The 26,107-nt window shown below is 49.9% G+C and overlaps 2 protein-coding genes across 3 annotated transcripts in view; one reads left to right on the top strand and one right to left on the bottom strand.

The window, feature by feature from the left end:
- NCKAP1L (NCK associated protein 1 like) overlaps positions 1-7,612 on the bottom strand; it is a 72,642-nt gene extending 65,030 nt beyond the window's left edge. The window contains exon 1 of the mRNA XM_037883978.2: positions 7,230-7,612. Within this exon, the coding sequence (XP_037739906.1) occupies positions 7,230-7,331 (102 nt within the window). The 5' untranslated portion in view covers positions 7,332-7,612. The remainder of the gene's footprint in view (positions 1-7,229) is intronic.
- The window catches only part of LOC102944887 (gametocyte-specific factor 1), a 40,977-nt gene that overhangs the window by 11,608 nt on the left and 3,262 nt on the right, over positions 1-26,107 (top strand). Inside the window, exons 2-7 of one of the 2 annotated variants that reach the window (XM_037883979.2) lie at positions 4,621-4,754; positions 7,076-7,148; positions 15,217-15,314; positions 17,395-17,518; positions 19,155-19,244; positions 24,682-24,757. In XM_037883979.2, the coding sequence (XP_037739907.1) occupies positions 15,222-15,314; positions 17,395-17,518; positions 19,155-19,244; positions 24,682-24,757 (383 nt within the window). In that variant the 5' untranslated portion in view covers positions 4,621-4,754; positions 7,076-7,148; positions 15,217-15,221. Of the gene's footprint in view, positions 1-4,620; positions 4,755-7,075; positions 7,149-10,874; positions 11,020-15,216; positions 15,315-17,394; positions 17,519-19,154; positions 19,245-24,681; positions 24,758-26,107 lie in introns of those variants that run through there. The other variant, XM_043532764.1, reaches the window with a different exon arrangement.

Below are 26,107 nucleotides of genomic sequence, written 5' to 3'. Positions count from 1 at the left end.
GTGACAACAAAATGTCTGGTTTCAGAGTAACAGCCGTGTTAGTCTGTATTCCTAAAAAGAAAAGGAGTACTTGTGGCACCTTAGAGACTAACCAGTTTATTTGAGCATGAGCTTTCGTGAGCTACAGCTCACTTCATCGGATGCATAGCATATCGTGGAAACTGCAGAAGACATTATATACACACAGAGACCATGAAACAAAACTTCCTCCCACCCCACTCTCCTGCTGGTAACAGCTTATCTAAAGTGATCATCAAGTAGAGCCATTTCCAGCACAAATCCAGGTTTTCTCACCCTTCCCCCCCGCCCCCACACACACATACAAACTCACTCTCCTGCTGGTAATAGCCCATCCCTCTTTGAAACCTCTCTTTATAATGCGCATGATAATCAAGGTGGGTCATTTCCAGCACTAATCCAGGTTTTCTCACCCCCCCCCCACACCCCCCCCTCCAAATACCACACACACAAACTCACTCTCCTGCTGGCAATAGCTCATCTTACAATGTGCACAGCAATAATCCAAGTTTAACCAGAACGTCTTGGGGGGGGGGGTTGTGAGTGGGGTGGGAGGAAGTTTTGTTTCATGGTCTCTGTGTGTATATAATGTCTTCTGCAGTTTCCACGATATGCTATGCATCCGATGAAGTGAGCTGTAGCTCACGAAAGCTCATGCTCAAATAAACTGGTTAGTCTCTAAGGTGCCACAAGTACTCCTTTTCTTTTAACAAAATGTCTAGTCATTCAGCACAAGTTAATATCTATGAGTCCCCTGTGAGTGCAGGGACAAAATAGGCCCACTGCTCCACCTGTATGTCGTAAGAGGCAACTAAAAGGGGGCTGCCTGGAGAGGGATGGGCTCCACCAGGTTAGAAATTTGCCCAAGACACGCCATGTGATGAGCAAGTCAACAAGGTCCATACCGGATTGATCACAGCTGGGGTTAATAATGACCGCCATCTGTCTCCCACCAGGGCAGACACGACAACTATACTGCTGGTGTAACCCCAACACAGAGGATCCATGGAAGAGATAACATCACCATAGCCACATGGAATGTAAGAAGAAAAGGAGTACTAGTGGCACCTTGGAGACTAACCAATTTATTGGAGCATGAGCTTTCGTAAGCTACAGCTCACTTCATAAATTGGTTAGTCTCTAAGGTGCCACAAGTACTCCTTTTCTTTATTTGAGCATAAGCTTTCATGAGCTACAGCTCACTTTATCGGATGCATTCAGTGGAAAATACAGTGAGGAGGTTTATATACACACAGAACATGAAAAAATGGGTGTTATCATACACACGGTAAGGACAGTGATCACTTAAGATGAGCTATTACCAGCAGGAGAGCCGGGGGGGGGGGGGGGGGGGGGAAACGTTTTGTAGTGATAATCAAGGTGGGCCATTTCTAGCAGTTAACAGGAACGTTTGAGGAACAGTGAGAGGGGGGAATAAACATGAGGAAATAGTTTTACTTTGTGTAATGACCCATCCACTCCCAGTCTCTATTCAAGCCTAAATTAATTGTATCCAGTTTGCAAATTAATTCCAATTCAGCAGTCTCTCGTTGGAGTCTGTTTTTGAAGTCTTTTTACTGTAATATCGCAACTTGCATGTCTGTAATCGCGTGACCAGAGAGATTGAAGTGTTCTCCGACTGGTTTATGAATGTTATAATTCTTGACATCTGATTTGTGTCCCTTTATTATTTTACGTAGAGACTGTCCAGTTTGACCAACGTACATGGCAGAGGGGAATATGCCATCATGTGCCAGCAATGCCCCTCTGCCATGTACGTTGGTCAAACTGGACAGTCTCTGCGTAAAAGAATAAAGGGACACAAGTGATGATGAATATCTATGAGTGGAGGCACTGAAGGCAATAGAAGTTTTACTTCATTAAAGACTAAAAGATTTGACCCTCAAACTTTCTTTCAAGAGGAAGAGCTGCCCACAGCTCCTGTGCCTGTTTATTTTCCTTTCCTGACTGTGGTGGCCCTGATATGCCTCAGAAGTCTCAATTTTTTTCTCAACTTTAAAATGTGGAATTTTCTTGGTGTTTAATTTTAAATAGGGCTGTCAATTAATCACACTTAACTCATGCGATGAACTCAAAAAAATTAATTGCAATGAATCACAGTTTTAATCACACTGTTAAACAATAATAGAATACCAATTGAAATGTATTAAATATTTTTGGATGTTTTTCTATATTTTGAAATATATTGATTTCAATTACAACACAGAATACAAAGTGCAGTGCTCACTTTATATTATTATTTTTATTACAAATATTTGCACTGTAAAAATGACAAACAAAAAGAAATAGTATTTTTCAATTCACCTCCTACAAGTACTGTAGTACTGTGTGTGACACCCACTCAGCACCCTCCCCTAACAATCCAGTGTGTGGCACTCCCTGAGGAGTTTACCAAAACAATCTAGTGTGTGACACCCCGTGAGCACCCTACCAAGACAATCCAGGGTGCTCAGTCAGAGTCACACTCTGGATTGTTAGGGTAGGGTGCTGAGTGGGTGTCACACACTGGATTTTTCTGGTAAGCCCCTCAGGGGATGTCACACCCTGGATTGTTATGGTAGAGTGCTGAGTGGGTGTCACACCATGGATTGTTTTGGTCGGGTGCTCAGTGTGTGTCACACACTAGATTGTTTTGGTCTCTTTACCATGAAAGTGCAACTTACAAATGTAGATTTTTTTTTTTGTTACATAACTGCACTCAAAAGCAAAACAATGTAAAACTTTAGAGCCTATAAGTCTGCTCAGTTCTTCTTGTTCAGCCAGTCGCTAAGACAAACACATTTGTTTACATTTACGGGAGATACTGCTGCCCGCTTCTTATTTACAGTGTCACCTGAAAATGAGAATAGGCATTCACATGGCACTTTTGTAGCTGGTCTTGCAAGGTATTTATGTGCCAGATATGCAGGGCCATCCCTACCCATATACAAAGTACGCAGCTGCATAGGGCACCAGGAAATTTTGGTGCCCCGAATTTCTGGTACCCTACGCAGCTGCGTGCTGCTCCAGCCCCGGCTTTGCCTCTTCCCCATGGCCCCCGCCCCTGCTCCGCCCCAGCTCCGCCTCTTCCCACCCCTGCTCTACCCTGTCCCAAATCCAGCCCTTCCCCAAAGCCCCACCCTGCTCCGCCCTGCCCTTACCAGCGGCGGTAAGTAGAGCAACCCAGCCCACTCCACTCCCCGGCTCCCAGCCGTGCCGCCGGTGAGTGCGGGGGGCTGGTTCTCCCCTGTCCCCCAAGCCTGGGAGCCAGGAGAGCAGAGCAGAGCAGGCTGGGGCCTGGTCACTCCACTTCCCGTTGCTCCATGAGTGCGGGGTCAGGCCTGCAGATATGCTAAACATTCATATGCCCCTTCATGCTTCAGCCACCATTCCAGAGGACATGCTTTCATGCTGATGATGCTCACTAAAAAAAGAATGCATTAATTAAATTTGTGACTCAATTCTCTGGGGGCGAATTGTATGTCTCCTACTCTGTTTACCCGTATTCTGCCATATATTTTGTATTATAGCAGTCTCGGATGATGACCCGGCACATATTGTTCGTTTTAAAAACACTTTCGCTGCAGATTTGACAAAAAAAAATGTGTGATTTTTAAAGATAGCTACAGCACTCGACCCAAAGTTTAAGAATCTAAAGTGCCTTCCAAAATATGAGAGGGACGGGGTGTGGAGCATGCTTTCAGGAGTCTTAAAAGAGCAACACTCAGATGTGGAAATTACAGAACCCAAACCACCAAAAAAGAAAATCAACGTTCTGCTGGTGGCATCTGACTCAGATGATGAAAATGAACATGCGTCAGGATCATTACTGAGCAGAACCCATCATCAGCATGGACGCATGTCCTCTGGAATGGTGGATGAAGCATGAAGGGACATATGAATCTACAGCGCATCTGGCACATAAATATCTTGTGACACCAGCTACAACTATGCCATGCGAATGCCTGTTCTCACTTTCAGGTGACTTTGTAAATAAGAAGCAGGCAGCACTATCTCCCGTAAATGTAAACAAACATGTTTGTCTGAGCGATTGGCTGACCAAGGAGTAGGACTGAGTGGGCTTGTAGACTCTAAAGTTTTAGATTGTTTTGTTTTTGAGTGCAGGGTTGTTGTTTTATTTTTTACATAATTCTACATTAGAACTTATTTGTAAGTTCAACTTTCACGATAAAGAGATGGCACTCCAGTACTTGTATTAGGTGACTTGAAATACTATTTCTTTTGCTTCTTTTTTACAGTGCAAATATTTGTAATAAAAAGTAAATATAAAGTGAGCACTGTATGCTTTGCATTCTGTGTTGTAACTGAAATCAATATATTTGAAAATGTAGAAAACATTCAAAAATATTTAAATAAATGGTATTCCATTATTAACAGTGCGATTAATTGTGATTAATTTTTTTAATTGCTTGACAGCCCTAGTTTTCTATATTCTCCTGTGAGAACTGCAACTCAATGACTGGAGTGTTGTGTTTCAGAGCCTTCTGGAAAGTCACTCGCCTTTAAACAGAAGTGAAAGCCCTGTTGCCAACTCTCATGATTTTGTCATGAGTCTCATGATAATTACTGTTTTCCTTAAAGTTCCAGTTCTTCGAGTCAAGTGGATATGTGATGATTTCAGCCTTCATTGTTAAAGAAAAAATGAAGTTCCTTTGGCTGTGGAGACAGCTTCAAAATGTGACCCTAGTGCGCCCTAAAGTCTCAAAAAGCAGAAGGTAAATAAAAAGAACACCAATGCTATAATGTTTACGTAATCTCATGATTTTTGGTGAGCCTGGTTCATGGGTTTTGAACATTTTGGGGTTGGCAATATTGTGAAAGTGACTTGAAAGTGTCACTCCGAGACCCCTGGGTAGATGGCAGTATAAACTCAGGGAGCCTTGCCCTAGTAGGATGTTTCCAAAGGTTAAAAGGTTAACCAAGCTTGGCGAACTACAAAAATATGATAGAAAATCATCTAGATTTTTCTACATTTGGTTAAATTGTTGTATTCAAGAGTAAGAATATACATTAAAATTGTAAAGCTAACCAGTGTCCCTTGAGTGACTTGACACAAGATGTTGAAACATGTTCGTATTAGAGCTGAGTGGATCTAATAGTTATTTAGTTTTCTTTCTTTATATGGGAATTAGATACACTGCTGCTGTCAGCGAATTTTAAATTATTCTGCAAAAAAACTAGAGTTTTCAGGTGCCTAAGTAGCCCCTGGCATCACAGTTAATGTTGCCCCCCCCCCCCAAATTAAATGGCACCCTTGGCCTGCAGGCCCTCCCAGCCCTGTGAAGCAGTGGGTGGATGCAGGGACTGGGTGCAGTGAACTCATGATGCCATTTAACCTTCCATGGGGTGGCTAATGGAAGGAGCTGGCTGGGGTGTCTGTTCATCACTGCCCTCTACTGGGTTGAAACAGAGCTGCTCAACTGTGTGGAATAGACCACGTACGGTCTATTTTTTGTCAAGGTCCAAAATTCTTGGTCAAGGTCCAGACTCCAGAGAAACTAGTAAAAACTAATAACAGTGATAACAATAAGTAAATAAAAAGATTTTGGGCTCCGTTCAAAAGCGTCTGGTGATCCAGATGTGGCTTGCGGTCTGCCGATTGGCTACCCCTGCTGTACGGCAAGCAGCGATGGAAGAGCCCCCTGTGGCAAGCGGAGAGCTTTCAGGCATGGTAGGGCTCTCCTGCCGCTGTGGCACACCCGGAGTTCAGGATCAGTGGGTTAAATCAATCTGTGTAAACAAAGGCCAGGAACTCCTCCCCCAGCTCTGGGAGGCCCAGCAGGGAGCCCTGGGGAAGAACAGTCCCGAATGGGAGCAGGGCAGGCCGCTATCACCAGGCCCAGATGGGAAAGAGGAAGCTGCCAGCCGGTCCCACCAGGAAGGGGGCAGGTGGAAGCTGTTTCCGGTTATGGCTGGAACACCTCCAGGCCCTACCCAGCAGCCTCTTGCCCCAGCTGGGTGCTGACCACCAGGGCACTGGCACATTAGCCAGCCTAACTGCAGCAACCCTGGCAACAGCCAGATCAGGTGACCCTCAAGCGTAGAGAAAAGGCCCCCTCCCCCATGCTAACCCCCACCCTGATCACTGTCCCAGTAATGCCTAACATTCATCATCCAACAAGGATCCTCAGTCACTTCAGATAGCTGGGTCCATCTCCTCCTCCCCGTGTCATAGATGGGGAAACTGAGGCACCGTGGGGGTAGGGACACAATCAGTCAAGGGCAGAGCCTGGGAGGGAACCAGGAGTCCTGTCTCCTACCGCTGCAGTCTGCTAGGCCCATGCTCCCAGCCCCAGCAGCACACACAAGCTAGGATTTTGCCTCCAGCCATTGCTGGTTGGGAGGGGAAATGGGGGTGTCTGATAAGCATGTTACAGTCTTGAGGAACCCAATAAATGCATGAGCTGCTGGAGCCGCCAGCCGAGCATAGGATGGGGCAGCCCACAATGAAAGGGGCCAGGGTACAGCCAAGCCGGGGTTCAGGGTGAGTTCACTGATTACCTGTCCGTGTTCTGGGCAGGTCACATACTGAGCTGGGACCCCTGGGAATTGGGAGTCACAGCCCCTGCCCCTGCCTCTGCCCCTGCAGCAGGATCTATAGCCAGAGGAGCCTGCCTCCGGGCTGTGCACTGGGTGTGGCTCGCAGGAGATTTGAGGCCCTGGGTTGGGCCCTCCTGGGAGCAGCCGGTCTCCTGAGGTTTCCACCAGCTGGGTCCAAAATCTCAGGGAGCAGCTCAGTGGGTTTGAGCCTGAACCTTCGCCCTGCATTGTCCTCAGCTGAACCTTAGCCGAACCCCCTCCCTTCCCTCAGGAATGAGCCCTCACAGCTGCCACGAAGGAGCTGTTAGCCCATGGGACAGTGAAAGAAACCAACTTCCCGTAAGTCCTAGAACAAGTCCGGCAGCACTGGGACTCCTGACCACCTCTTCCTGCTCTAACCGCTAGACCCCACTCTGGTCGCTGGGGAGAGTCCTGGCATCCTGGCTCCCACGCACCCTGCTCTAACCACTAAACCCCACTCTCCTCCCTGGACCAGGAATGAAGGCATGCCGGCACCCAGCCCGCTGCTCTGATCACGGAAGAACCATCCTTTCCCAATCAAGCCAAAGGTAAGGCTGGTGCAAACTCAGCCTCTTCCCCCACCCCCACCCCCACCCCATCCCGCAACCCCGCAGGTCGGCCACACCCACCTTCTTGATGTTGTATATGCGGATGAGGACGCCCTTCCCCCTGTCATTGAGGATCGTCAGCTTCTCCGCGAACTTGTGCTGGTAGATGGAGGGCAGAGACATCTCCCCAGATGAGCTCTCACCCCTGCTGCACACCCAATAACCCACTGGAAGGAGGCGGCCAGGCCTCCCAAGGGCTACACACCCGACAGGCTCCAAGCCACCAAAATGGCAAATCTGCGCTGCGGGGGAGGGGGCGGCATTGCTGCTGCTCCTCCGATTGGCGCTTCGTTTTCGGCTGTGGGGGGGCGACAGCAGGGATCCCACTGATTGGTCCAGGCACTCGAAGCCATCGCAGAGCCGAGCTTCACCCCGCAGCGACACTTCCCCAAGCGCCGACAGCAGCTTCCCCTTTTGGGCCGTGGCTTCCTGGGCTGGGCTCAAGCGGGGACTCAGCAGGGCCTCAATGCTCTGCGGCAACCCCCATCACCCGGAGCAGCCGTCTGCTCTGCTCTTGCCAAACCCCGGCTGTTTGACAGCCCCTGAACATTCGCCATCAGCCCGCGGCCGAGCAGGGCCTGAGCTGGACCCAGGGGTGCAGGGCTCACTGCTCAGTGCCCCCTGCCATTCACACCAGTGCAAAACAAGTGAAAACACCAACACCCTGATCCAGGGGCGACAGATTCTGCCTAGAAGTGGCGGGGAGGGGGGGGGCATGAGGCCCTGCCCCCTCTGTGGCCACACCATTCTCTTCCCCAAAGCCCTTCGCCCCCAGCCAAGTCACAGCCGGGCTGGGCCAGGGAGCCCCCATCCTGTGTCCCCACCCCGTGGGCCCCCTACCCAGGGCAAGTAAAAAATCCGTGCCTCCCCACATTGCCCAGGCTCCCTGGGCTGGGCTCCACTTCCTGCCTGGCTGGGAGGTAGGGCCTTGCGGGGAAGAGGAGGGGCAGAGGGCCAGGCCCCTGGTGAAAAGTGGACAGGCCAGGCCTCTTCTCCCCACCCCCCCACCCGCCCACCTCCGTTCTGGTGCCCCTGCCCTGATCTGGCCATGCATGTCACCCATGTGGCATGGGCCTGGCCCAGAATGATGGCTTGAAGTACAAGGCCACAGACAACCAGGGCCATGAGCAGCTGATACAGGACTCGATTAATAACAAAGGAGCATTATGTAGTTAATGCAAATCAGCAAGGGTTTATGGAAAACAGATCCTGTCAAACTAACTTGATAGCTTTTTGATGAGATTACAAGGTTGGTTGATTAAGGTAATAGTGTTAATGTAACAGATTTACACTTCTGTAAGACATCTGACTTGGTGACATTTTGATGCAAATTCTAGGGAACAATTGTGACACCTCCTGGCGCTCTCCAGCTCCTGCTTTGCCCCCTAGGAAGGGGCACTCCCGCACTTTGCGAAACCTGGAAACCTTCCAAATGAAGGGTGCTAGACAAGGGTCCATACACCACACTACAGTCACAATGGAGCCAGGGAACCTGGGGACAAGATGTTTCCAGTCTGTGGGATGGATGGGAGAGCTGCCCGGGGGGCAGTCTAAAGAAGGAAACTCTCCCAGGAACAAATGCCTCTGGGGGAACTGACTGGCCTCGTGGAGGATTGTGGCCTCTTGTGCAGGTTCTGAGGCCTAGCTCACTGCCTCAAGAGTGCCCCCTCTATTAGGACACCTGAGTGGGTCATAAACTGCCTGTGTATGAGGCCTAATCAGGTTAGAACACCATGCTCTAGCCTTGGATCTTAACCTGCTCCTACCAGACAGCTCTCTCTCACAGTGTGAGCAGCCTCACAGCCACAGAAAGTCATTGCCCTGAGCTGTGTATGGGGGAGGGTGGGGGTCAGTCTAATTCCTAGTGGCCCTGTTGCCGATTCACAGGATCTATGGCCAGCCTGTAACCTGTCCCTTGGGAGTAACCCTGTTAGTGTGCCTGGCCCCATGGACCCGCACAGTTCCACAGGGCCAGGCCCATGGCCTCCACGACTCCAAAACTTGATCCTTGTCTCTCTCCTTGGCTCCACACAGAGAAACCAGCCAAGCCAGACCCCTGCCGGAGGCTTGTACTGACATTGTCTGCTTCAGGGCACAGCGCCCTCAGGGAGGATTTGAAGCGACATCAGCAGCTTTTCAAAACAGATCAGGGTCTTTTAGTGAACTGGAACCCAGCATGGGAAGTCCTTAGGTCAGCAGAGAGAAATAAAGTTAAAGAAAGAGTCCATCAGGCCAAGCCAGAGCAATCCACCAGCCAAGTGCTCAGGACGCCAGTTCTGATTCTGGTTCTCTGGGTCACTCAGTTTGACCCAGGTGAGAGCAAGCCAGCCTCTTCCAAAAGCCAGCTCTGATTCCCTTCCTCCACCTCTTACTGGAGATTAGTCCTTTGTCTTCAGGCAGAGCCACCCTGAGTTCACATACTGCCTGCCTGAGCTTCTCACACTGTGGGGGTGTCAATTGTTCAGCCCTTGGGGCTTCCATTGTCTTTTCAGATTCTCTGTTGTTACATGGGTGGGTTCCCACCAGTTCCTTAAGGACCCATCCTTCCATCCCAGACAGTGACTTAACTCTTTTGCATCCACTGAGTAGCAACGCAAAGTACAGAGGGAAACCGCAGTATAGGTAGGAGTCATAAAAATATTACAGACTGTCCCTACTTCGCCACGGGCCCTAACTGGCCTCCTGGCTGGCAGTGCCAGGAAAGAGATGAAGACTGAGCTGAGCTGTTTGCGGGGCAGTGCGAGAATCTTCCATTGCCATTTGCATGTTGGGGGATAAGGAGATGAATGAGCCTCTAGCAACAACTCTCTGGCACCTCCCACCATCAATATCACCACGCACAGTGGCTCACTGGCCAGTTGATCATGGCATACATCACAAGAACACCTAGGGGCCCAACCGAAATTAGGGCCCTGTCATGCCAGGCGCTACACAAACACAGAGCAAGAGACATCCCTGCCCCAGGGGGTTCACAGTCTGAATGGACAGGACAGGCACAGAGTGGGTGGGGAAACATAGGGCAAGCAACTTGCCTAAGTCACACAGCAGGCCAGGGAATAGAAGCCAGGTCTGAGAACTCCCAAGTCCCAGGCCAGTGCTCTCCTCACTGGGCATTGCAGCCTGCCTGACTCACTTGCTGAGCCCAAGAGGCACTAGGGAGACAGATTTTCAATAGCTTAGGATCCCAGGATCGACTTGCATTCCCTTGGAATCTATCACAATTGCAAGTGTCAGGTTCCCAGCATGGCACCCACCAGGGCTCTCTAGGGAAACCACCAGCTCCGGAGTCCTCAGCATCCTCAGGGGTCTCCCATCCAGGCACTGACCCAGCACAGCCCTACTGAACAAGGGGAGCGCCCAGGCCCCAGTCCAAGCTGGCATTAAGGCTCCCCCGTGTTGTCCGCGTACACCACGCAGCTGGTATAGGATGATGTCACTGAGCATTCTCAAAGCTCCTTTGCCATTGGCCAGGCCCTCAGTGGCCCCTGCACCCAGTTCCAGAACTTAAACCATGCAACTGTTTAGCCTTGATTCCATGGGAACAGCAGGGCCCCATCCCTGCACAGGGACCCCCAGGCTGAGCCAAGTAAGGAGCCGTATAAGCCAGCCATAGCCACCACCAGGGGGAGCTTGTTTTCATACTTGGGAATAGATTGAAGGGAGGCTTTTATCTGAGAGATAAGGTAGGAATTTGCCCTCACCTGTGCTAAAGAAGTGGCCTATAAAAGGGGCTGAACACTGCTTACTGAGAAGAACAGGGCTGGCTGGCTGGTCAGGACATAACGGCCAGAGAAGGACTTTCTGTGCGGTGGTGAGTACAGACAAGACTCTGTGGGAAGAGTTATGGTGGAGTAAGATCAGGGTTTGGTGTTTAAAATTAGCCTGAAAGACACTTAAAGAGACTGTCTGTCTGGGATTCTTTAGTTGGTGTCTGGTTTCTAGCTCCAATGTTGGCCTCTCTTTACTCAGAGGGTTAGGGGCTGGGAGGGAAAGTAGCTGCTGTGGAAACCTGAGGAAAATGGGAGATGGGAATTGAAAAAACTAAAAGCAACCTAGCTTCTGAGCTGAGTGGTATTGCAGCTTGAGTTGAGATCCTGGGAAGGGGGTAGAGAGCTAGCAAAGGCACTTACAAAATATTCAGTGGGAGGCTTTCTAGCTACCTTAGCCTGTTGAAGCTGTGATAACTGCAATACCTAGGGTTTCTACTGAGCCAAAACACTACGTATCTCAAAGTGCTTGGTGCTGGGCAATGGAGCAGTGCAATGTTGTCTCCATTTAGTGGCTGTAATGCTGCAGTATGTGTGCTGGGCTGCTTAGCTCTATGAGCCAGGTCCTTGTGCTGACTCTGTAAGGCAGGGGTTCATAGAAGGTTAGGATTGGAAGGGACCTCAGGAGGTCATCTCGTCTAACCCCCTACTACAAACAGGACCAACACCAACTAAATCATCCCAGCCAGGGCTTTAAGCCAGGCCTTAAACCTCTAAGGATGGCGATTCACCACTTCCCTAGGTTTCAGAGTAGCAGCCGTGTTAGTCTGTATTCGCAAAAAAAAAAAAAGGAGGACTTGTGGCACCTTAGAGACTAACCAATTTATTTGAGCATAAGTTTTTGTGAGCTACAGCTCACTTCATCGGATGCATTCAGTGGAAAATACAGTGAGGAGATTTATATATACTCACAGAATTTAGGCTTGAAGAGAGACTGGGAGTGGTTGAGTCATTACACAAAGTAAAACTATCCCCCCCCTCCCCCCCCCCCCCCCCCACTGTTCCTCAGACATTTGTGTTAACTTTTGGAAATGGCCCACCTTGATTATCACTACAAAGGGTTTTCTCTCCGCGCCCCCCCCCCCCCCCCCCCGCCCACTCTCCTGCTGGTAATAGCTCATCTTAAGTGATCACTCTCCTTACAGTATGCATGATAAACACCCATTGTTTCATGTTCTCTGTGTATATAAATCTCCTCACTGTATTTTCCACTGAATGCATCCGATGAAGTGAGCTGTAGCTCACGAAAGCTTATGCTCAAATAAATTGGTTAGTCTCTTTTCTTTTTACCACCTCCCTAGGTAACCCATTCCAGTGCTTCACCACCTTCCTAGTGAAATAGTTTTTCCTAATATCCAACCGAGACCTCCCCCACTGCAACTTGAGACCATTGCTTCTTGTTCTGTCATCTGCCACCACTGAGAACAGCCTAGCTCAGGGGTGGGCAAACTATGGCCCACAGGCTGGCCCATGATCTGTTTTAAGCAGGCGCATGAGCTCCTGCTGGGGAGCGGGGTCTGGGGCTTGCCCTGCTCCAGCTAGGGTGCTGAGCCCTGTGGTGCAGCCCTTGGCCCCTGGAAGCCATGGCATGGCCCCGCTCCAGCTCCTACACGTTCCAGTGGCCCCCTCCAGCACTCCAATGGGAGCTGCAGGGGCAGTGCCTGCCAATGGGGCAGTGTGCAGCCAGGGCCGGCTGAACATTTTTTGCCGCCCCAAGCGGCAAAGGAAAATGCCGCTGAAGAGGGAAGCAGAGGAGCTGTCGCTGGCGTGCCTCTGAAAGCTGCCGCAGTGCCGCCCTTTCCTGCTTGCTAGGCTGGTGACTAGAGCCGGCCCTCTAGGCAGCAGAGCTGCCTGGCCGCACCTCTCTGTAGGAGCTGGAGAGGGGACATGCTATTGCTTCTGGGAGCTGCTTGAGGTAAATGCTGCCTGGAGCCTGTACCCCTGAGCCTCTCCCCATGCCCCAGCCCTGATCCTCCTCCTGCTCTCCAAACCCCTCGATCCCACCCCAGAACCTGCACCCCAACCAGAGCCCTCACCCCTTCCTGCACCCCCAATTTTGTGAGCATTCATGGCACACCATACAACTTCTCTTCCCCGATCTGGCCCTCAGGCCAGAAAGTTTGCCCACCCCTGGCCTAGCTCCAGCCTCTCTGGAACCCCACTTCAGGTAGTTGAAGGCTCCTATCAAATTCCCCCTCACTCTTCTCTTCAGACTAAATAAGCCCAGTTCCCTCAGCATCTCCTAGTAAGTCATGTGCCCCAGCCCCCTAATCGCTTTCGTTGCCCTCCGCTGGACTCTCACCAATTTGTCCATATCCCTTCTGCCGTGGGGGGCCCAAAACTGGATGCAATACTCCAGATGTGACCTCACCAGTTCTCAGTGTTTTCTTTCCGAGGCCCTGACAACATCCTATTAAACTCCACAGCCCTCTTGTACCACCACAACAACTGTTTTTTGGCATATAAAAGCTAAGACCAGCATTGGGGGTAGCAAGCAGGGCAACTGCCCAGGGCCCAGTGTCCTGTGAAGCTAAGTTGCTCAGCCTTCAGCTTTAGCCCTGGTTGGCAGGGCTTGGAGACCCTGACTTCATCCCCCTACAGTGGAGCTTTGGCTTTCTGAGTGCCAGCAAGTCTAATACCAGCCCTGCCTGTTGCCCCCCTCCCCCCAGGGGGCCCCAGGCCCCTGGTTGAGAACCACTGCTGTAAGGCACTGGGGACCTGATCTGCCTTGCCTGGCCCCAGGCATTGATGTGACTAGCCCAGGATGGCAATGTGTGCTGGCTTTACACTGCTATGAGATGACAGCATGATTCACAAGACAGGTCTGGCCTTCTGTAAGCAGCATGGCTCTTGTTGGTGCTACTTTCATGGCTGTGTCCAGAGGCAAATCTACTGCTCGAGCCTTGTCTGGGGAAGGAAATCATCTTCTCTCCCCCCCCCACCCCCCAAAAAAAAAAAAAAAAAACAACAAAGTTTTTGCCAGAGCCTTTGCTTTATCCTCAGAGATAATTGTGGGAGGGGGGATAGAGCACTGAACTAGGACTCCACAGACCTGGGCTCCTTTCCCAGTTCTGCCACTGGCCTGTTGGGTGACCTTGAGCAAGTCACTTCCCTTTCCTGTGCCTCCATTCCCTATCTGTAAAATGCTGCAGAGCACTCTGAAAGAATGAGGTATTTATTATGTTGGGGGCAGGGGGAGAGAGGATCATTGACTGGCATAGCTATAATGGTATACCATTAGACTAGTCCTGCCAGTCAGCTTCCCAGTGTAGCCAAGCGACATTGCTCAAATGGAGCAGAATTCTCTTGGTGCTTTGCACACGTATTAGGGCTGAGCCCCACTGGGTGTCTCTGAAGAACACTCAGGCGTCCTTCCCATGCAGAAAGCAGCACTTAGCACTCTGTAAACATTCGTCACTTGGAGACACACTGAAGACTGTGGCCTGGCCTACACTTAACTGAGGTGGCTGCAGCTAAGGTGCTGGAGGAGGTGGCTTTCCTGCAGTGACAGGAGGAGCCCATCTCTCAGTGTAGGCTGTGTCTGAGCTATGACGTTATGCCAGCATAATTACAGCATTGTGGCTATGCTGCTGTAGACCAGTGGTTCTCAACCTATTTACCATCGTGGGCCACATATGTGGCCCACAATATGTTTATGTGGGCCGCATCCAGTACTACCTGTATGGCCCTGAGGATGTCATGGGCTGCAGCTCTGGGCTTATTGGGCCCTGCAGGTTCAGAGCCACTGCTATAGACCCTGTAGTGTAGACAAGCCCTTGCGCTTCAACAGCTGTCTGCATCCCCAGCTGGGTGCCAGCTGAAGTGTCGATATCTCTTGGTGAAAATCATGCTCCCAACCTTGCCTGCCTGCCAGCGTGTCTGGGAGGCTTTGCCAGCTCCTGTGCCATCCCCATGGCAGGTGGGCAATACCACCAAGGCTTGTGGCTCTTGCCTTGAATCTATGGAGCCTGGTGTCTAACACCCAGCTCCTGGAAATGTGACACTAGGAGGATGCTTCTGGCCTTCAGTTACCTAAGGTCTAGCCTCAATGTAAGGGGGTGGCTAGCCCGTCACTGGGGTTCCTGGGTTGACCCTCTCCCAGTGCCCAAAGGAAAGGGGACAGTGAGTTTCAGGATCTTGATTTCTCACTGGCCCTTCCCCAAGGCCAATGAAGGTATCGCCTCAGGCAGCCTACCCCTCTTTCTAGCCTCACTGTGTATTGTGTGCCTTCTGTTATGCAGGTGTGATGGATCCTGAGCGGCTCATCCCATGCCCCTATGACAAAAACCACCAGATCCGAGCCTCCAGGTTCCCCTACCACTTGGTCAAATGTAAAGAGGTAACAGCAAGCTACCCAGTGGGACAGAGTCTGAGGTGCCCAGAGGGGGGATGGCCACCTGTCTCTGTTCCTGCAAACTATTTTCCTCTGCCTCCAGTGCAAACACAAAATGGGAAATGACTGCCTAGGAAGGAGCACTGCAGAAAAGGATCTGGGGTTTGTGACTCATTTAGTCTGTGATCCACTATAATGTACTACTATTGCAAAAAAAGCAAACATTAATCTGGGATGTAATGTCAGGAGTGTAAGACAAAAGAAGTAATTCTTCACTTGTATTCAACATTAATAATGCCTGAGCTGGAGTATTGTGTCCCGTTCTAGGCCTCTCACTCCAGGGGAGATGTAGACAAACTGGAGACAGTCCAGAGGAGAACAACAAAAGTGACTAAAGGTCTAAACATGACCTATAAGGAACAATTGAAAAAATTGAGTTTGTTTAGTCGGGGTGGCTAATAGGTCTTGAAGTAGGTAAAATTTCTTATAAAGAGCAGAGTGATCTACTCTCCTTATCCACTGAGGACTGAACAAGAAATAATGGCCTTATATTGCAGCAAGGGAGATTTAGGGAGACTTTTAAGAAGAGGTTAGATAAACACCTGGGATGGGCTAGATAACAGTTGGCCCTGACTCCATGCAGGGGACAGACTAGATGACCTACCTAGGTCCCTTCCAGACCTACATTTATGTGAAACTCACACTTGGGGCTTCTCTTCACTGCCCAGTTAACTCAGGTATTGCCACTACCCTGGCTTCTGTCCATCCACACAAACCCTCTGGCCCATGTGTGGAGGTGCTTCACACCTGGGTTAGCCGACCCCTGCTGGAGTAGGAGGGAGTCTGATTGCCTCTCTTGGTAATCTGCCCACTCTGCACTGAAGACCCAGACTGAACCTGATAGTCCTTTCATGCCTTCCTACAATTCACTGGGGGAAAACATCAGAGCAGCTCAGCTGAGAGCCAGCAGCTACACCTCCTCTCCGTCCTCTGTGGGCTGCCCCCAGCCCCGAAAAAGTCTGAGCCTTGCATGAGTGAGTGTGGCCCCAGCAGCTTGGGCAGGGCTCTATGGTCTGGCTGTTTACCTGGGCTAGGCCAGCTCAAATGCTGATCACTTGAGTTATGTCTTCACTGCAGAGTTAACCCTTGGAGACACCCAGGCTCCAAAAGCTCCTGAACTTCAAGGCAACTTAGATCCAGGCCTGCCCTGTGTCACTAAGGGGCTCCAGTGCCTTAGTGAGGTTACACTAATGTCCCTTTAGGATACTCTGGCGGCACAAAGGGGCCTGAAGTGTGTGGAAATGGTCTCCTGGGAAAACAGCCTGTAAAGGGCCTCCCTGGGTTGGGTGCTGGCTCCAAGCTAGCCCTGCTCCATGCCCTGACATAGGGGACAGGTTGTGGCTGCATTGGGTGTAGCTAGAGTAGTTGTGCTATAGCTAGGCTCTGCTGCCCAGGGCTGTGAGAAGTAGAGCAGCCCAAAGGCTGCTCTAATTTGCAGCAGCAAGGGCAGGAGCTGCTCAGTCCAAGTCTAGGGAGAGCTAAGGTAGCCTGAAGACCATTCCCCTGTTCCATTCCCCACCACTCCCCACCTCTTCCTGGACAGATTCCCTGCATGTACAGGTATGTCTATGTAGCAGCTAGGGGAGAGTCTCCTGGCCCAGGTAGATGAGCTTAGAGTAGTGGGGCTTGAGCTAGTGTGGTTAAAAATAACAATGTGGATGTTGTGGCTTGGGCTCTTAAGCCCACTTCTCTCTGTAGGTTTGAGTCCAAGCTCCAGTCCCCACTATAGCATCCACACTGCTATTTTTAGCACACTGCTTTGAGCGCCACTAGCTCAAGTCCATCTGTCCAGGCAGGAGGCTTGCTCCCAGCTGCAGTGTGTAGACCTCCTGAGTGGTGCTCTCTCACTAAGCACTCGGCAAGTCAACGCTTTGTTTCCAGCTCGCCAGTCTTCTGGCTCTGATGCATCCCTAGAGATACTGTCCGCTGCCTCCCCTTATAAGCACCTGTGGAAGCACTGAGCAGAGGCCACAGCAGTACCTCCCTGCTGTCTCTGCATCATGGCATCTTGTGGCTTCTCTTCCAGAATAACGAGAAAAGAGCCAAAGAGCTGGCCACGTGCCCCTACAATGCTCGCCACAGAGTCCCAAAGCAAGAGCTCCAGCTGCACATCTCCACCTGCACGGACAGGGTGCCAGAGCTCTTCAGTGGTAAGCTTGGGGGAGGGAGCCAGTAGTCAGCAGGAGCATACATGTATTAAAGCAGGTGTGCTACCGACTTGACCTGCCCCAGCCTAGGGAGACTGCAAGGGAGTCTGGACAAGGGCATCTTGCTCTGGACACCAACGCAAGCCCTGAGCAATCTGTAGCTCATGTGATGAGTGCAGGGTATGCACACAACTACTGTAGGTGCACTTGCTCTGAGCAAGGCTGAGCGCTGTTGCCCAGCACATCCCTCTGTACCATCGCAGGGCTGGGTATCGGCCGCAGGTGCTGGCTTAGCTGCACTGGTATAAATTGTGAACATGCAGCGTTTGCTCTAGTGGCTGAAGTCCCAGTGTAGAGCAGCACAAGCCCAGCCTGTCTTCATTAGCAGATTCTACAGGAGTTGGCTAGGAAATCCCTTCCCCTCCCCAATGCCCACAGCCAGCTGTTCATAGCAGGCTAAGGCAGTATCCTCCTGACTAGCTGGGGGAAGTGCTCACTGCCTGGCACAGCAGGGGGCAGGTCACCTGGCATCACTGAAGAGTCGTGGTGTCTACCATCTGCTCACTGGGGTGGGAGCTGCTGACCACAGGGAGTGGGGGACAGGCTGCAAACCTGCATCCAGAGAGCAGAGCACTAGGAGCCACCATTTCTGAAGTGCCCAATGCCAGGCTCAGGGTGTTGGGGCCCTACTGAATGGCTAACTAGGGGCTTAGGAGAGCCAGTGGGGAATGTCAAGGAAGCATTTTTGTCAGAAAACCCTGATCTCCGTGAACACCTCATGGGAAAGGGCTTTTTGGGCTTTGACACGGCAACTTGGAAAATCTGAGTCCCGTTGTTTGGCTCTTGAAACAAGAAAATCCAGTTTCTGGTTCAAAATGACCGTTTGAAACTAATTGTAGTTAAAATAGTCCAAGACCAAAACATTTTCACTTGAAGCCAATTGGGGGAGGGGGGCTAGCTGATTTTGGTGGATTTTTTTGTTTTGTTTGGCTTTTACTTTTTGTCCTGCTTTGGGACAGGAAACTCACATTTCCTTGGGCAGGAATTGGCTTTCCTGTCCCAGCTGTGGTGAGAACCTGGCCCCACGGCTGTAATGAGAACTCTGGAGATCAGTGCATGTACTGAGCCCCATAGGGTCAATGGTATCAGCTCTGCGTGAGCCCTGTTTATTGCAGTGGAACCATATTGGCCCCATTGTGTAATGTCAGGGTGCTTGTGGGGAGTTCTCTGGCCTTCCCAGCTAGGCTTGTAGGAGCCAACACTTCTCAGCTTGTCAAGCTGTTTGGCTTTTAAAGGCTTCCCCATCCTGTGTGTGGCAGGAACCTGGGGGTGGATGAGCTTGTGCCCTGGGGAACAAAGGCTGTCCAGCTGGCTGGAGTGAGCTGGGGCCACCACAGGAGAGCAGAGACCCTGGACGTACTGCAGTCTGACCTGAGCCTGGCTCTGAGGAGAGTTCAGAAAATCTCCCCCACTAAGGAGCATCTCCAGTTAAGCATGGCCTCTGACCCCTTGTAATGCTGGGCCTCTGGCTAACAGAACTGAGCCCTAATCCACGTAGACAACCATGTTTCACTCCTAGACCAGCTACCTGGCTTCTCCTCTTCCTTCAAGTCTTGTAACATGTCTCCTCTGCTTGCAGAGACCTCAATGAATTTCTGTCCCAAGAAGGAACAGAAAGAGGTGCCAAGATCCTGGCAGTGTCCCCCCTGCCAAGAGGACTGGGAGGCAGGTGAGTGTCAGTGAAGAAGCTGTTGCCAATGATATTGGAGACATGTGGTACCTATGCCTTACAGGACTTGACTGAGGCTATGGTTACACTACAAGTGCTATAGTGTAGGTACTTACTGCAATAGTGGAAGGGATTTTTCAGTCACTGTAACTAATCAACCCCCTCGAGGAGGCGGCTAGGTTCTTCCATTGACCCACTGGTGTCTATACTAGGGCTTAGGTTGGCTTAACTACATCTCTTGAGGGATGAACGTTTCACACTCCGAAGGGACGTAGCGAGGTTGGTGTACGTTTTAGGTGTAGACCAGGCCTTAGAGCATGAAACCAGACACCATGCTGCCTTTAGCTTTACCAGTCACTACTATACCTTGTCTACACATGGAAGCTGACTGGCATAGCTATTGTGTGATACAATGAATCAGTGATACTTCCCTGAGTATTTAAGAATCAGGGACTTCGATTCCAGAATAATTAGTGTACTTGATAAGCAAAGTAATCCTGGAATAAAATCATGCTTGTTAAGAAATAGCCCCACCTCATTTGGGCACTATCCCAGAATAGCTACTCTGGTCAACTCCCCCTCTAAATAACCCAGTTTAGACCGCTGTGGGCTCTTCCTTTAAATAGGATTAAAGGTTTGGTGCTTGTGGTGGCTAGTGTTTCACTCAACCAGTTTAACACATGCTAAGGGACAACTGCTTTGTCTTGACTAGTTAAACTAAGCTGTATAATGCAATGCTTACCACATTTAAATGCTAAACAAGGTGTACAGTGGGCAGGGGTGTGAGGGTGTGTGTGGTTAACATGTCAAAATCCTACTATGACCAAAGCATGCTGTAGCTGACAAGGCTGTGTCTGTCTCCACTTGGGGAATTTGGGGGCCACTGGCAGGCCCCCTCCCCCCACCTTGCCCCTGCTGAGCTCCCACAGCTTCAATATTGTTGGAATTTGCATCAAGGCTCTGGGGCTGCAGGTTTAATATGGTGGCACTTTGTTTCCAGCTGCTGAGGTTTCTCCTGTGCCCAGGTCCTGCTGTTTTATCCGAAGCAGTGGGGCTGCAGGGAGGAGATTCCCATAGCATGGATGAGGCCAGATCCCTGCTGCTAAAATCAGTGAGAGCAACCATTGGCTCCTCCAGGGCAGGACAGAGCCCTCCTGCTGGCTCCTGCATAAGTAGTTAATCCATTTCAAGGGACCATTCATGGTGAAGTGGCCTGTTAACACCTCTCCAGTCATAGGAGGTGGGGGGAGTTGAGAGTGGATTGTAGATTACTGTACAAAACCATAAATGCAGTGTCTCTTCAATCCATGATTTTGAGTGTCTAGCAAAGTTAGGAATTTCAGCTTTCAGGCTTGTCTCTTCCAGGGGTTGTGCAGGCTTCACTTGAGGACAGGGACGGAGAGGCCAGCTACAGAGGGCTTGCCTACACTGGCAACGTTACAGTGCTGCAGCAGTTCTCTAACATGGCTTGTGTAGTCAGAGCGCTCTCCCCGGGCTCTAAACCACCTCCACAAGGGCCACGGCTCCAGGCACGGGTGTGCTGTCCGTACTGACGCATTACAGTGCTGACACTTGCAGTGCTGTAGGGGGGTGTTTTTTCACACCCCTGAGTGAGACCATGGCAGGGCTGTAAAATGCCAGTGTAGACCAGCCCAGAGTGATTGTTTTGTGAAAAGTGTTTGCCCGCAGGTAAAAGGGTGTTCTTGTCTTATCATTTTCCTGTCAGAGGTCATTCGATAGCGTAGCGATTGGCTGTCTGGCCTCACCCACGTTGCTGTTGGCGTTTAGTGCCCTGGATGAGGTACACCACATGTTGATAGGTATGTATACGACCATGGATCTTGACAGTGGAGCCATGTGTGTAGGTTTTGCAACTGTTAAAGCAGCAGCAGCAGACCCTGCTCTGAGTTGATGTCCTGGTCTGTGGGGAGCTTGCTTCTGATGATCTTGGAGAGGCTGGGGAGTTTCCTGAACCCCATTTTCTGGTCTTCAGACAAGATATATTTCAGAGAGGTCCCCACTGAGTATGGGTTATAGTTAGAATTGTAGGACTGGAAGAGACCTCAAGAGGTCTTCTAGTGCAGTCCCCTGCACTCAAGGCAAGACTAAGTATTACCTAGACCATCCCTGACGGGTGTTTAGACATTTTTAAGAGCAGGTTAGACAATGACCGGGATTCCACAACCTCCCTAGACAATCTATTCCAGTGCTTAACTTCCTGTCAGGGCAGTCTTTTCCCCTATGGCTAACCTAAATCTCCCTTACTGCTATTTAAGCCCATTGCTTCTTGGCCTATCTTCAGAAGTTAGAGGACAACTTTTTTTCCCTTCCTTGTAACAACCTTTTATGTACTTGAAAACTTATGTCCTTCCTCAGTCTTCTCCTCTCTGAACTAAACAAACCCAATTTTTCTTTTTCAGTCTTCCCTTATAGGTAAAGCTATGGTTTAGTCACTGGCATTTTTTAGTAAGTCATGGACAGGTCATGGGCCATGAACAAAGTCACATCCCTTGACCTGTCCATGACTTGTCCTGTACCCCTGACTAAATCTTGGGAGTGCCAGGGGTGCTGGGGCAGGGAACCGTGGCCAATGGGAGCCGCAAGGGCAGTGCCTGCCGGTGGAGGCAGTGCACAGAGCTAGAAGCTGAGGGACATGTTGCTGCTTCCAGGGAGCCCCCCTCCCCACAGGTAAGCATCACCCAGAGCCCTCACCTCCTCACCCAAACGGCTCCTCCTGCTGTTGGGTGGGGGGTGGCCCAAGACTGACCCCAGCAGCAACTAGTGCAACTGTCCCAGACTGAGTTGCTCAGCCAGCCCCGGAGCCAGGCACACTGGCTGCTGCGGAAGTCACGGAGGTCATGGAATCCACGACTCTGACAAACTCACAGCTTTACTCATAGGCAGTGTTACTTATTTTTTTCCATCCATGTGTAGAATACATTTTTGTTATATGCACCGAGGTATGTGTGGATGTGCGCCACCAGTAGAAACAAAAAACCTAGTTTGTTCTTTTTTAATATAATTTGCCATAGGGATAATTACTCCAGCAAGGACAGGCTAGGCATTTTAGAACTCGCTACTCAAACTACCATTTACTTCAAACCATTTCTCCAGTTTGTCCAGATCATTTTGAATTTTAATCATATCCTCCAAAGCACTTGCAACCCCTCCCAGCTTGGTATCGTCAGCAAACTTCACACATGTGCTCTGTGTGCCAGTTTGATACCCAATATGGATTCCAGTGTGAGGTGGCAGGGGTGTGCAGTTGAGCCGGGGGGAGGAGATATTTCTGTATTGAAGCAGGTTCTCTTGGAGTATTTGGGTGTCCCATTCCATGATGGGGGAGCTACTTCTCTGGAGTGTCCTTCTTTGGTAAAGGCAGTTTTCAGTATGTTAAGGTGTATATATCCAGGACTTGCTCCTTGGAGCATATTCTGGTATCTTAACATCTACCCATAGATAACTGTTTTTGGTTTTGGTTTTTTTGGCACCCAAATAGCCTGAGAACCTGCTTCAATAGGGAAATAAAACACCCCATCTGACCACACACCCCTAGTTGTCACCTGCAACTCAAACCAGTACAACACATACCAGGTAGGGACCCCTCCTGAAAGATCTTTCCTGAACCCCTTCTTCTGTAGCTCCAAGCTAATCTGAAGCAAGGTCCCCACAGACAGAACACACCAACACAAAGCAGCACCAGTCCCATTTAGAACAACAGATGCAAAACTTGTAGATACATTTCCACTGCTACAGTAATCAAACCCCCTCCCCACAACACCTCTTTCAAAATCCAGGGGGGGCCTTCACATGCCTGTCAGATAATGTGGTGTACTAAATGCCCCAATAACTATGGGGGTGAAACTGGACAGACCATCACTGTACTCTCGAATGAACTCTCTCTCAGAAAAATGTTAAGACAAAAACATCCTCTCATCTGTGGGTGAACAGTTTTCAAAGTCCTCACTCTATCTGACCTCTCAGTCCTCATCCTCAAAGGAAACCTGCACACACCCTTCAAAAGACAGGCTGGAGAGCTCAAATTCCTAACTTTGCTAGACGTTAAAAATCATGAACTGAAGAGAGACTGGATTTATGTATCAGAGGGGTAGCCGTGTTAGTCTGTATCCACAAAAACAATGAATCTGGTGGCACCCTAAGGACTAACAGATTTATTTGGGCATAAGCTTTCATGGGTTTTAATAATAATAAAAAAAAAAAAAATCCTACTTCAGATGCATGGAGTAAAAATTAGAGGCAGGCATAAATGTACTGAGATGAGGAGAAGGGAGTTATTTTACAAGTGGAGAACCAACTCCCTCCTCTTCATATCTCAGTATATCTATGCCTGCATCTGTAATTCAGTCCATGCATCTGAAATAGGACTGGTTTGGTTTTTTAACCCATGAAAGCTTGGTCTTTAAGATGCTCCTAGACTCCTCACTGGATTTATGGCTTATTACAACAATCTGTAACCCACTAACAATCCCCCCAACTGCCTTTCCCCCTCTTCCTTCTCTCCTCCCCCCCCAATGACTGGAGGGGTTTTAACAATTCACTTCACATTGAATGGTCCCTTTGTTTAGAATATATGCCATCTGTTCCACTTGTGTTTAGCTGTGATGCTCTGAGTACCATTCCCAGCCCTGAAGATGAGCTCTTTGTGGTTCCAAAGTTTCTCTCTCACCAACTGATATTGATCCAATAAAAGAGATCGCCTCCCCTACCCCATCTCTCTCATCCTGGGACAGACACTGCTACACCAACACTGCAAACATCTCAGGAGTTGTCAGCCTTGTGGTCAGGAAAAGTCTCTTGCAAACAAGCCTATATCCTGCTCCAACCCTCTGGCAGGCCCCAGCCCTATCAATTGCAAGCTTAACTGTTGTGCAGGTATAAAACCTCTCTGGGCTGTTACTGAGGGCCTGAGCATGTTAACCCTTCAGGGTGTTGGCAATGCTCCCAAATCCCAAGAGAATCCCTTCCACCAGACCGGCTAGCACCCCAGCATTGTGGTTCCTCTGCTTGTCCATGCCCCTTATAACTCAGGAGGGCAGCAGGATCAGGGCTAGCACAGTGGGCATTCATAAGAACGGCCATACTGGGTCAAACCAATGTTCCATCTAGCCCAGTATCTGGTCTTCTGACAGTGGCCAGCACCAGCTGCTTCAGAGGCGGTGAACAGAACAGGTCAACTCCCAAGTGGGCTGCTTCCAGCAGTTAGAGGCTTAGGACACCCAGAGCATGGAGTTACATCTTCCTTCTGAAGCATAACTAAGGAGAACTCTGGAACAGGATCTGTTCCAAGCAAGTGGGCTGGGGAGAGAGCAGGGCCAGTGGCCTCCTGTTCATGTGATCTGTGGGTGTAGAGTCTTGGTGTGTTAAACCTGTCCAGTAGCCTTTCATTGTGCACTCACACTAAGCTTTTCCTCCTCAGAGGCAGATGAGTCCGCTGCCACTTCTCCTTTTGTTCTTGGCTTCAAGGCAAACTGCACCTTAAGCGCAAGTCAAAGGTAAGAGCTAACTCTCCTTTCATGTCTTCTAGCAGCCACTTTGCACCCCTCTGGGAAAAGAGGGCCACAGATCAGGCCGGGTCCCCCACTGGCATGACTGTCCCGGCTCTACTGTCATCAAGAGCTATGGCACTGGCAGTGCTGCTAACTTGGATAACTCTATCAAAGGCTCATGATTCTTGGTGGCTTTTTTGTAAAGCCCCAGCAGCTGGGAAGCCGAGAATGATTTCAAACAAGTGTCTAGCCCTCCTGGTTGAGAGAAAAGGTTGAAAACAGACTGTGTAAGCCTAAATGGTCCATAACCAGCAGACAAAGAAACCAACCCCTAAGATTTCATGGGGTTTTGGGGCCTGACTTTTAGGTTGGCTTGTGTTTTAACACTTGTGGCTGGCCACACACTGTCTGGCCAACTGGGTTCTTGCCCTTCTAATAACTCCGTGCACTCCTGCAATAGTCACTCTTGGATGCTGCCGTTCTATTTGGGTGACCAGAAATCTAACAGAACTTCACTAGAAACACCCCTGCAATATCCAAGGCTGTTGTCAGGGTTCCCTCCCCACTCTGAACTCTGGGGTACAGTTGCAGGGACCCGCATGAATGACCCCCAAGCTTATTTCTACCAGCTTAGGTTAAAAATTCCCCAAGGCACAAATCCCTTTTGTCCTTGGACAGTATGCTGCCACCACCAAGTGATTTAAGCAAACATTCAGGGAGGGCCACTTGGAGCCCTTACACCCCCTTTCCTGGGGAGGTTTGAGAATAACATCCTAACCAACTGGTTACAAAGTGAGCACAGATCAACCCCCCCCCCCCCGGTCTTAGGACACTGAAAATAAATCAGGTTCTTAAAAGAAGAACTTTATTTAGAGAAAAGGTAAAAGAATCACTTCTGTAAAATCAGGGTGGAAGAGAACTCTACAGGGTAACAAAAGATTCACAAACACAGAGGAACTCCGTCTAGGCTTAGTTCAAAGTTACAAAACAGAAATAAACCTCCCTCTAGCAAAGGGAAAATTCTCAAGCTAAAACAAAAGATAATCTAACACTCCTTGCCTGGATTTACTTACTATTTTTGTAATATTAGATTGGTTCAAGATTGGTTGGAGGAAATAGATTTTTTTTTGGCCTGGCCCCTCTCAGTACCAGGAGAGAGAGAACCCCCAACAAATCCTCCCCCTCCCCAGATTGGTCCTTCTGGTCAGGTGCCAACCAGGTTATTTGAGCTTCTTAACCCCTTACAGGTAAGGAGGAATCCTAGGCTACCCTTAGCTGTATGGTTATGACAGCTGTAATTGGCCTGCTTCTGCTCATGTTACACCCCTGCAATCTACAGCCCTTAGTCACGCTGCG

Source organism: Chelonia mydas, chromosome 20, assembly GCF_015237465.2.
Source record: "Chelonia mydas isolate rCheMyd1 chromosome 20, rCheMyd1.pri.v2, whole genome shotgun sequence".
NCBI classification, from domain to species: domain Eukaryota; kingdom Metazoa; phylum Chordata; order Testudines; family Cheloniidae; genus Chelonia; species Chelonia mydas.
This window is presented reverse-complemented; position numbering and strand designations above follow the sequence as displayed.